Genomic DNA, 12,155 nt, shown 5'->3' with positions numbered 1-12,155 from the left:
ACTTTAGTAAGGCCTTTTGCTAGGCAAATGGAGACACAGAGCTGAGTAAGACCTTGTAAGAGCTTAGTCCAATAACACTGGGAATCATGAGGCCACCAAGCAGTTCAGTTGAGACAGACACAAAAAATAGGGCCAAAACAGAAAGACATAGAGAATCAAAGTACCAAAGATAAATTAGGTCAAACTATTGAAAAGCAAATAGGAGTTTGTCAGGAAGCAAGGGGAAGGAGTATTTTTTGAAACCTGAAAGCATGTAATAGTGTAATGTACTTAGGGAATGGCAAGGCATTCCATGTGATTCGAGAGCTGCAGGGTAGGCAGGACTAGAAAAATTCATAGAGATTAGATCCTAAAGAGATACATTATGCCAAGGAACTGGAGTTTTATCTTGTGAATCAACATTTCCCACAGTTATGACCATGGAACTCTATGAAATTACAATGTGAAGAAGAAATAATACTAATAATAAATGCTTAAAAACTTCTGATTCTTTAGCTTTCTTAAAATCTAAGAAGTATAAAAAATATGAATAATTTTATTTAAAACCCCAAAATACCAGAGATGAAATCATCTTTTATTTTCATCTTATATTTGGTTATCAAGAGACATGCAAAAACCCTCTAATTTTAATGAGAACAGTGTTTTTGTGTCTTTTTATCACATATCCGCTTAATATTAGGTGTAATGTTGCTAAGTCGAATCCGCATATGAGGTGCAGCATCAAGTCTTTTCCTATATTTCGTTTTTGTTGCAGCATAATATGAAAATCCTGTTTCACACAGGTGCATTGTAGCAAAAGGAAGAAGTACACGAACCGCTCGCCTCGCAATGCTTGGGTACTCTTGAATTAGGCTACTCCAAAAATCATTTAGTGAAAGTTCACTGAAATTTTGTTTCACTTGAGAATCAGATGTTAAATCAATCAGGCTCTCATAGTCCCGTGCTACTAATGAGGCTGGTTTAACAGTTACTGTAAATGGATTTCTAACCCAAGTGTTATTGTCATTTGTTACAGGAAAATATTTTAACAGAGTAGAGCGCAAACCCCTTAGATGCTGCACAATGGCACTACAAATATCTTTATCAACTGTAGAATTAATTTCAGTCAAAAAGTCACTGAGTGTAGGAAAACAATCGAAGTTTTCTTCTTCTACAGATGAAGCCCAAAATTCCAATTTTCTTAACAATGATGACATTTTATCAAATACTGTAAAAACTGTTACATTTTTCCCTTGCATTGATAGATTAACCTCATTTAATTTAGTAAAAATATCTGCAAGATATGCAAGTCTTAGCAGCCAAGATGAATTTGTTAAACAGTCAGACAGTCGAAAAGCAGAATCCATGAAAACCAATAGTTCACGACGAAGCTCAAAAAGTCTTACAAGAACTTTACCTCGGGAAAGCCACCTCACTTCTGTATTCAGAAGAAGTGCTGTGTGCTGGGCACCCATTTCCTCACATAAAATTTTTAGTAGCCTGGATTGATGTGGTCGAGCTTTAATGTAATTGATGATTTGTACTGCCTGATCTAGCACATTTTTCAGAGATGTAGGCATTATTTTAACTGCTAGTGCATGTCTATATAATAGGCAGTGACTACTGGTGCTTTCGGGAGCCACATATTTTATCAAGGTGACAGCCTCAGCAATTTTCCCGTCCATTGCCCTAGAAGCATCACTACAAACATCAACACATTTTTCCCATTCAATTTCATGTTTCTGCATAAAACTGTTGATGCAGTTGAAAATTTCTTCACCAGTAGCATTACTTTGCAAAGATTCACATAAGAGTAAGTCTTCCTCAATAGATTTATTAAACCTATAACGAACAAACACAAGCAGCACAGCAAGTCCTGAAACATCAGCTGATTCATCTAGTTGCAGTGAAAACCCATCACAAATTTTCAGTCTACAAACAAGCTCTTCTTCAATGTCAGCAGCAAGATCCTTAATTCGACGTGCAACAGTACTATTTGATAGTTGTACTGCATCTATTTTTTTACTATACTGTTCGTCAAACATTCGCATCACAACATCTTTTGCACAAGGTTTGATAAGCAATTCTCCAATAGTATGAGCCTCTCCACTCAGGGCTATATGGTAACTTACATTGTATGATGCCTCTGTAGCACTTTCATTATCTGTATTGACAATTTTAGGTGTTGGAGGTTTGTTATTTTCAGGTGAATCGAGATGTTGCTTGAAAAAGCTTATGTCTTTGTCTTTATAGGCAGCATGTTTAGTTTCCAAATGTCTTCGAAGCTTACTAGGGGCCAAAGAACTATTTGATAAAATTTTCTTACATAACACACACTGAGCATGAGGTGCATCTCTATTTCCAAAGTAAGTAAATCCAAAAGACAAATAACTTTCATCATATTTTCTTCTTTTTGGTTTCTTACTAAATGTTGTTATTTTGTTGGAATTGGACATAAATTTGACCCTGGAAAGGTCACCTTCTGATCTTTTAGAAACTGAAGGCTGCAACTGTTCATCCTCGCTTTGTAATATTCCAACCTTTTGATCATTTGATTCAGACACAATTTGATAACAAAAAGATTCTACTTCTTGTTTAAGACTTCCTTGTTTCAGCAACAGATCCATAGGCAATGTGTTTGTAGTACAAAACATGGTTAATTTAGAATAAACATCGAGTATCACGAATGTGTTGAAATTATACGACAGGATACACAGAAGATGAGCAATCATCAAAGAGATGATATAGAGCAACACATCAGTTAATTTGTAAATGCTGCCTATGCATCAATGCGCAGATGGAACATCACACGTTCGTGTATCAGGTGATTTCTCATTCGACTTCCTGGTGCTCTCAGGTATGGCACACCTTTTCTTAAACGTAGATTATCACATAAAAATAAAGCTATAGAAATGAGTTTAGTAGTCTTAAACTTAATATTTTAAAATAAACTATAAAGAAAACTATTGTTAGCATTGATCTTTTCCTCAGAACACTTATTAACGTAAAGAATATTAATGTTCTATAAAACACAATTTGGGAACCACTGGGCTAAGAAATAATGAAGAGTTGGTAAGCATATTTTTAAGGAAGGGACCTTGAGGAATATGTCCCGTGGCAGGGGTTGGCAAACTTTTTCTGTAAAGAGCAATACAGTAAATATTTCTGATTTTATGGGCCATATGGTCTCTGTTGCAACTATTCAACTCTATAGTTGCAGCATGGTAGCAGACATAGATAATGCAAAAAGAACGGACATAGCTGTGTTCCAGTAAATCTCTATTTACAAAAACAGACAGCATGGGCCATAATTTACCAACCCCTTCTCATGGTATATAGTATCTTGGAATCTCTTTTAGCTTTCTGATGCCTACTGCCATTAGATACATTCACTGTTGATAATATTATACATCTGAAGCCTCCTACCAGGACTAGTGACTATTATGATAAGCTATATTAAGGACACACAAACACAGTTCAAAGTTCTGCAAGACACAGAATTCTGTATCCTAAATACTGTGCTAACACTGAAAAATAAAATGTAGACCAAAAGTTAGCTACTATTTCTCTGGAATTAAAATCACATAAATATTTATATCATCCAAATTAAGACCCACTGAAAGTAATGTATATTTTACTGATTACTCTGCGTTCCATTATACTACAGGTGAAGACATAACCAGGACCTAAAAAAACATAAACTCTCATTTTAATAGGTTTATTCCTCATATAGTTTTTAAAATCATAATTAAAAGGGTAATGCAAATTTTAAGACCCTCAAAGAAGACTACTAACTTTGCAAGTTAAGGCATACATATTTAGGTCTATCCAAATGTATCTGCTTTTGATTTAAACTTTATGATTTGGTTACAGAGTAAGCTTTGGATTTTCATGTTACGTCCTAAAGCAAAATGGTTTTCCTATTAACAGCTAGATGGTAAGATACCTGAAATGAGGAGTACTCCCTTCTGCAATCACACTCTCCACCTTGGCAGCTTGAAATGCAGATTCTTCAAAAGAATAAAATTAAGGGATGGGGTGGAAAGGGAGTAACCAAAAGCCTAGAATGAGAAAAATTAAAATTAGACACTGCAAAAGCAGAACTAACCATAAATCCCTAAGATGATCCTTCATTACAGTTTATTTTAGATCCAGGCAGTGCAAGTGATTCTTCACTGCAATGCAGTGGACTGAAATAGAAGATGCCTAGCATAGGAAAAATGCTAATATTTTTGTCTCACTTAATACCCTTGTTATTTCATTGTTTTGAGACACTTTCCCAACCACTGACTTCATAGGAACACATATAAAAGTTTCAAAAACTAAACCTAACTTTTAAAAGTGGCCACATTTTAATCTCTAAAACTAAATATTAAAAGTAATCTAAAATAGAATTATACAGGGAAGTGTTATATGAAATATGCATTTTTGCTATAACCATTTTTGTCCCCTCAACCAATTTCCTAAGTTAGGTTACTAATGTTTATTGGATAATCGTTGTTTACTATGCTTTTAACTGCTAGATCCCTCATACAGATTATCTCATTTAATCCTCAAAACAAACGTTGAGAGTCAGGGACTGTTAATAACCGTAAGAGATGAACTAATAAACAGAGAAGTCATCCGCTAACTTAACACATTTTGTAAGTGAAGAACTAAGAACAGAACCCAAAAAGTTGGGGCTGCAGAGCCCACGCACCTAGCCATTCTTTGTGTGTTCCTGAATACTCTTTAAATTTCTCAAGCACTAACGGGCGGCACATAAAGGGATTACAACGGCCAGAAAGTCGAGGGTCTCAAACGGGCAGCAGCAGAAAACCCTACTCCATTATTGTCCATTATTGGGAGCAAAAGAGCCGTAGATTCTCATTTCCACAATCCCGATTTTAATTTAGCAACAGAGAACTTCGTGGAGCTGCTGGCTAGGATTAGGATCCCTCTCCCTGGCTACCCGAGGAGGACACAATGGAGTAGGAAGCTTTGTTTTCCTGAAGGCCTCATCCCCACCTCTTCTAGGGGTGCTTTCCCGAATCTCTCGAGGACAAAGAGTCTAGACTCCCTAGAGTCAAGTTTCTATTCCATTAACCCGAAAAGAATGGCCAGGGGGTGGGGGGTGGGGAGTAACCCTGTTCCTTTGTCTCTTCTCTGGGTTAAACTGACAGGTAACACCACCCCTTCACCCCCACCTTCGGGCGGGTCCAGCTGTGAACAATATCCTCAGGGGCAGGAGGGCCGGGTTAGAGTGCAGTCCAGTCAGAAAGCCTAGGCAAAGGTGGGTGCCGTTGCCCCTTCCAGCACCTACATGCTTCTTTAAACGGTCACTTCGATGTGCTGCCTGGGCCAGCTATCCCTCCTTGTCACAGGTGCGCGCTGCCAGCAGACCGCCACATCTGGGGGCTCGCCCACCCTCGCCTCCAAAACTCTTCTCTCGCGTCCCCGGGCAGTCTCCTCAGCACCCAACACTATCTCTCTACGTCACCTCCATCAGTGATGGAGACCGGTCTTTGCTGCGGCTGGGCTGCAAAGCAGCGCCGCGGTCCCCAGCAGAGCCTGCGGCCGCCATTTTAAACAGCTCAAGGCAGCGGCCATTTCAGAGCGCACCGCTCAGCCGCCGTGGCGGCTCTGGTCCTCACCTTCACCGAGGCCTGAACAGGGTCAAGAGCCAGTCGTCGCGGACTGGAAGAGGGGAAGGAGGGAGAGGGGAATGAAAAACAAAACAGAGGGAAGAAGGATTCGGGGACAGGGTGATGCTCTCGGCTCAGGGATATCGCCTATGCCACCTCCAGAGAGATCCGGTTCGCGGCTGGCGCGGTCGCTCCTCTGAAGATAAATTTAGCACTCTGGAGCAGCCGAACTTACAGTCTCCACGAGCGGCTCCTCTGCCGCCCAACCAGCTGCAGAGTTGCTCTCCGCCACCAATCCGCGCAGAGCAGCGGGGCGGGACCAAAGGAAAGAACCAAGCTCGGTTGATGCGCGGCCCAGCGGCCGCGGAGGTGCTGCAGTCCGGCGAGCGGGCCGTTCCTGCTGGTGCTAGATGTGAGGCGATTATTTTCAAACTTCCCTGGGTTCTTGTTAGCCCGGATGCTTGTTTAGACTGCAGGTTCCTGGGGACTGCCAGACAGAGTTTGTCGTCCCGTGGGGCTGGACCGGACTCCAGGAATCTGCACGCTCATAGCACTGGCGTTCTGCCCAGGCGGCGGTGATTTGTGTGGATTCGCAGTTACCTCAAGGAGCGCGCAGAGCCTCGGCGGCCGCTCCTTTCACGACCTCTTTGTTTCGCGAGCCGCACCCCAGGCTCAGGTTACGCAACCGCCTCCTCTTTCCCTTGTTTTCCCTCCGGAGTGGGGCAGGGGACGCCCTCTCCTTTCCTCGCCCCTCCCGACGATGCTGTGTCAGGGGCCTGGCCGAGGGCTGAGCCTCCTGCCAGAGCTCTCGGGTGATCCCAGATGCGGTCGGGGCCGCCGTGTAGGAGTGTGTACGGATAGCGGCGTCTCCGCTGTGTCACAGGGAGAGTCCGCTGGCTGTCTTGACACCTCTCACGAGAAGCACCCTCCGCCTGCATGCGCAGGCCAGCCCTCTGGACTACACCGTTGGCTAGCTGCCGCATTCGGGGGCTTTAAGCCTGGTCCTCTCCCACGCCCCTCCTCTCTTAGGAAAAACAGCACAGCAGAGGCTCGGGCCTGTGTATTTCCCTCTTGCCGATCCGTCGTGGGGACCAGGAGCCGGGTTTTCCAAACTGGCCCCTTAAAATATATACACGTCTAGGGGTAATTTGTTAAAGTACGAGTAGCATTAAACAGTAGGTCCCATTGTTTGTAATATTTTAGCCTTTCGAGGCCCCGTGGAAATAGCTAAATGAACCCTGGATCATGTTTTCAGGCACTGCATCCAATGACAAAATCCTCAGCTTGTGGTCAAAAGCAAGGGCAGCTTCTGTTTTCTTAAACACGTTTCTTCCATATGTGAACAAATCTCTTGGGCGTAAAAAGAAGCCTACCCCTTAACACAATTATCAGGAGGACGGTATAGATGATTTCCTTGGACTGGTAATAGAAGACACCATTTGGTCCTAAATATTTTTAAGCCAATTCAACTTATCTTCAGATTTTTGCCCTATAGTAGGCTATCCATATGTCTTCATTATTTTTAAAAAAATTATCCCTGTGAAATAATCAAAATTTCAAGTTTCATTTGAACTTTAACCACAAAGGTGGGAATAATTTTTGGGAAGGGGGGCTGCAGGTCTACTTGAAGAGCAAAGAATTTCCTTTTGTCATTGCAGGAGCTGTCTAGCTTGATAATGACATTGGAATAATATCCCATATTTTCATATGTTTTATATTTCAGAATAAACTTTTACATATAGTTCTCAATTTAATTTTCGCACATCTGGTTTGCATCTTCACAAACAGAAAATCTGAAACATTCAGTTGATGGGAAAAATAGCGTTTAAACACATTCAAGTAAACTCTAGGACTTAACCTAGGTCTTAAACAACTGAAGAGTCTGATAATTAAGGACTTGAAACATAAGAATTTTTTCTGTAATTGCTTAATCAATAAATTATCATGTAACGTTGGTTAGATTATATATAGACAATGTAGAACTCAGACCAATAATGATAGTAGCTAACATTTACTGAGTACATAGTACAAGCCAGGGGCTGTTCTACACAATTTTTAAGGTATTAACTCATTTACTCCTCACACACAACCCTACCAGATGATTGTTCCTATTTTACAGACCGAGAAATTGAGCAGATTGATAAAAACTTGCTCAAGTTCCCAAATTTAATTGGTAGCAGAGCTTAGGTTAAGTGCAATGCTGGTTGTGGGAACTACAGCCCTGTGGGTCTAGATGGTGTGTGTGTATGTGTGTGTGCACATGCACTTGCAAACTTGTATTAGAAAACTATTGTGAATAAGACTATAAAAAAATATTGGGTGAGTAAGTAGAGCCTTATTGTTAAAAAGGAACTCTGTTATGTGGGGCTCAAGTAAAATCATCACTTGAAGCAGTGACAAGAATTTCAACTGATATCCCAAATTTGCAGCCCCAGTTGCTGTTAAGAAGTCTGAGATAGCAATTCTCTTCGCTTTGGTTGCATGAGTTAATTTGCTTTGCAGTTAGGTTTACCAGAAGCATGTGATGAGACAGGAAGCCCTAGAGCCAGTATTGTAGGTCAGAGTGTCCCACTCCCTGCCCATTATACTCCTCCATCCTTTAGTATATGTGGGCTGTCCTGGGCAGGGAAGATGGCAGCCGAGGCAGGCCCTGAGCTGACAGCTGGGGGGCCATCTGCTGATCTTGCACCTGCCCCTGAGCAGGGCAGCAAGTCCTTCTTGAAAAAGGATCTGAGTGACACATCTTCATGTCTGGCACTGTGTGTAACCTTTAATATAAAGGTAAATTAGTACAGTTTTCATTATTTTTGTGAAAGTTATCATTATTGTGGTGTTGTGTATTTTGTCAACTTTTAAGATTTATAAAACACTTAAGAGTATGTTGTGACCACGTATAGGAGATTGATTTATTGGTATTAGATTTACAAGAGTTACATAGGGCTTATAAAGATTTCACTGGCCAGCTATTAGATATATTTCTATTTTTAGTTTAAAATAGCCAAGAAGGGAACCCTCGCTGGGACAGTGTGGTCTCAGGACCCTCGGGGTCACAGAAAGACCGGGGGTGCCTGAGTGCAGCAGAGCTCCAGGTATCGGAGCAGGGACGCCAGCTGCAGAGCCGGAGCCGAGGTACGGGCTCTCAGCTCAGAGTAGCCATAAACCGTGATCCCCGGCATAGTCGGGCCACTGCTCTTCAAGCAGGGACCCAACAAGTGGCAGATCTGGGGAAACTCCAGAAGGAATGGCACGGGAGCACATCGCAGGAATCTGCCAGTTTTGGAGACTCCAAATGGGCTCAGGTGCCAGAGATCGAAACACTCGATCACTGGCCGAGTGAGCACAGAGTGCGGCTGGAGACAGGGGAGATGGGAGTGACTGACTGCTTTTCTCTGGTGGCTCACAGAGGAGTGGGGCCCTGAGTTCTTGGCTCCTCTGGGGTGGTTATTGGGGGCCGCCATTTTCACTCTCGTCCTCCAAAGCTGTACTGAAAGCTTGCAGGGAACAAAAGCTCCCGAGAGCAAACCCGAGCAGATTACTTAGCCTGGACCCAACAAGGGCGGGGCAATTCCGCCTCTGGCAAAGACACTTGAGAGTCAAGGCAACAGGCCCCTCCCCCAGAACATCAGCAAGAACATTGAGCCAAGACCAAGTTTACCAATCAGTGAGAATGGCAGAACTCCAGCGCTAGGGGAATACAGCTCATAGAATTCATGGCTTTTTTCCCCATGATTCTTTAGTCTTTCAAAGCTAATTTTTTTAGTTTTCTTTTTTTTTTTTTGGATTTTTCTTCTTTCCTTTTTTTTCAACCAACATCTTAATAATTCCTTTTTTAATTTTAATTTTTACAGTCATATTTTATGCCTTCATTGTATTTAACCTTATTTTTTGTATATATATAAGTTTTTCTTTCTTTAAAATTTTGGGATACAGTTTCTACTGACAGACCAAAATATACCCTAAATCTAGTGTATGATGTTGTCCTAGTCGCTCACCTGATTACATTCTTTTTTTTCTTTTTTCAACCAACTTATCAATTCCTTTTTTAAAGTCTTCTTTAATTTTCATCTTTACAGTTGTAGTCCATCCCTTCATTGTATTTACCCTTATTTTTGTGTATATATATGTTTTTCTTTCTTTAAAATTTTGGGAGGCAGTTTCTTCTAACAGACCAAAATACACCCAAAATCTAGTGTGTGGCTGTGTTCTATTCACCAGCCTGATCATATTCTTTTTATTTCCCCCCCCCGTTCTTACCCCCCCCCCCCCCCCAGTTCTGGGTCTCTTCTGCTTTGTTTAGTGTATATTTTTCTGGGGTCGTTGTTACCCTTTTAGCATTTTGTCCTCTCATTCGTCTATTCTCCTCTGGACAAAATGACAAAACAGAAACACTCATCTCGAAAAAAAGAACAAGAGGCAGTACTGACTGCCAGGGACCTAACTGATACAAACATTAGTAAGATGTTGGAACCAGAGTTCAGAATGATGATTATAAAGATACTAGCTGGGCTTGAAAAAAGCATAGAAGGTACTAGAGAATCCCTTTCTGGAGAAATAAAAGAACTAAAATCTAACCAAGTCGAAATCAAAAAGGCTATTAATGAGGTGCGATTAAAAATGGAGGCTCTAACTGCTAGGATAAATGAGACGGAAGAGAGAATTAGTGATATAGAAGACCAAATGATGGAGAATACAGAGGCTGAGAAAAAGAGAGATAAACAACTACTGGATCACCAAGGGAGAATTCGAAAGATAATTGATACCGTAAGATGAAACAATATTAGAATAATTGGGATCCCAGAAGAAGAAGAAAGAGAGAGGGGGGCAGAAGATATATTGGAGCAAATTATAGCAGAGAACATCCCTAATTGGAGGAAGGAAACAGGCATCAAAATCCAGGAGGCACAGAGAACCCCAGTGAAAATCAATAAAAATAGGTCAACACCACAACATCTAATAGGAAAAATCACAAGTCTCAGTGACAAAGAGAAAATCCTGAAAGCAGCTCAGGACAAGAGGTCTGTAACCTACAATGGTAGAAACATTAGATTAGCAGCAGGCCTATCCACAGAGACCTGGCAGGCTAGAAAGGACTGGTGTGATAGATTCAGGGCACTAGACAAGAAAAATATGCAGCCAAGAATATTATATCCAGCTAGGCTGTCACTGAAAATAGGAGAGATAAAAAGCTTCCAGGACAAACAAAAACTGAAAGAATTTGTGAACACCAAGCCAGCCCTACAAGAAATATTGAAAGGGGTCCTCTAAGTAAAAAGAGAGCCTAAAAAACATTGACCAGAAAGGAACAGACAATATACAGTAACAGTTACCTACAGGCAATACAATGGCACTGAATTTATATCTTTCAATAATTACCCTGAATGTAAATGGGCTATATGCCCCAATCAAAAGACACAGGGTATTAGATTGGATAAAAAAAAACAAAAAACAAAAAAACAAAAAAAAAAAAAAACCAAGACCCACTGATATGCTGTCTGCAAGAGACTCATTTTAGACCCAAAGACATCTCCAGATTTAAAGTGAGGGGGTGGAAAACCATTTACCATGCTAATGGACATCAAAAGAAAGCTAGGGTGGCAATTCTTATATCAGACAAATTAGATTTTAAATGAAAGACTATAATAAGAGATGAGGAAGGACACTATATCATACTTAAAGGGTCTATCCAATAAGAAAATCTAACAATTTTAAATATCTATGCCCCTAACATGGGAGCAGCCAATTTTATAAGCCAATTAATAACAAAATCAAAGAAACACATTGACAAGAATACAATAACAGTAGGGGACTTTAACACCCCCCTCACTGAAATGGACAGATCATCTAAGCAAAACACCAACAAGAAAATAAAGGCTTTAAATGACACACTGGACCAGTTGGACCTCACAGATATATTCAGAACATTCCATCCTAAAGCAACAGAATACACATTCTTTTCTAGTGCACATGGAACATTCTCCAGAAAAAAATCACGTCCTAGGTCACAAATCAGGTCTCCACCGGTACCAAAAGATTGGGATCATTCCCAGCATATTTTCAGACTGCAATGCTTTGAAACTACAACTCAATCACAAGAGGAAAGTTGGAAAGAATTCAAATACATGGAGGCTAAAGAGCATCCTACTAAAGAATGACTGGGTCAACCAGGAAATTAGAGAAGAATTAAAAAAATTCATGGAAACAAATGAAAATGAAAACACAACTGTTCAAAATCTTTGGGATTGCAGCAAAGGCGGTCCTAAGAGGAAAGTATATAGCAATACAAGCCTTTCTCAAGAAACAAGAAAGGTATCAAATACAAAACCTAACTCTACACCTAGAGGAGCTGGAGAAAGAACAACAAATAAAGCCTAAACCCAGCAGGAGAAGAGAAATAATAAAGATCAGAGCAGAAATCAATGAAATAGAAACCAAAAGAACAGTAGAACAGATCAACGAAACTAGGAGCTGGTTCTTTGAAAGAATTACCAAGATTGATAAGCCCCTGGCCAGACTTATCAAAAAGAAAAGAAAAAAGACCCAAATAAATAAAAT

The 12,155-nt window shown here is 40.8% G+C and overlaps 1 protein-coding gene across 3 annotated transcripts; it reads right to left on the bottom strand.

Moving 5' to 3' along the window:
- Positions 1-553: 553 nt before the first annotated feature.
- ZBED5 (zinc finger BED-type containing 5) lies at positions 554-5,830 on the bottom strand. Of its 3 annotated transcripts, none has more exons than XM_028116861.2 (3): positions 5,613-5,830; positions 3,926-4,040; positions 554-2,883 (listed from the first exon to the last, which is right to left on the bottom strand). In XM_028116861.2, the coding sequence occupies exon 3, from the start codon at positions 2,709-2,711 to the stop codon at positions 627-629; it is 2,085 nt and encodes a 694-aa protein (XP_027972662.1). In that variant the 5' UTR covers positions 2,712-2,883; positions 3,926-4,040; positions 5,613-5,830; the 3' UTR covers positions 554-626. The 3 variants fall into 3 exon arrangements, with proteins under 3 accessions (XP_027972662.1, XP_027972663.1, XP_027972664.1); XM_028116862.2 differs by having other exon boundaries at positions 554-2,852; XM_028116863.2 differs by having other exon boundaries at positions 554-2,847.
- Between the last annotated feature and the right edge of the window lie 6,325 nt (positions 5,831-12,155).

Source organism: Eumetopias jubatus, unplaced genomic scaffold (genome assembly GCF_037043125.1).
Source record: "Eumetopias jubatus isolate StellerSeaLion01/CBP00866 unplaced genomic scaffold, mEumJub1_p1.0 scaffold_13, whole genome shotgun sequence".
Taxonomy (NCBI): domain Eukaryota; kingdom Metazoa; phylum Chordata; class Mammalia; order Carnivora; family Otariidae; genus Eumetopias; species Eumetopias jubatus.
Note: the sequence above shows the minus strand (reverse complement) of the source record. Positions and strands in the feature narration are given on the sequence as shown.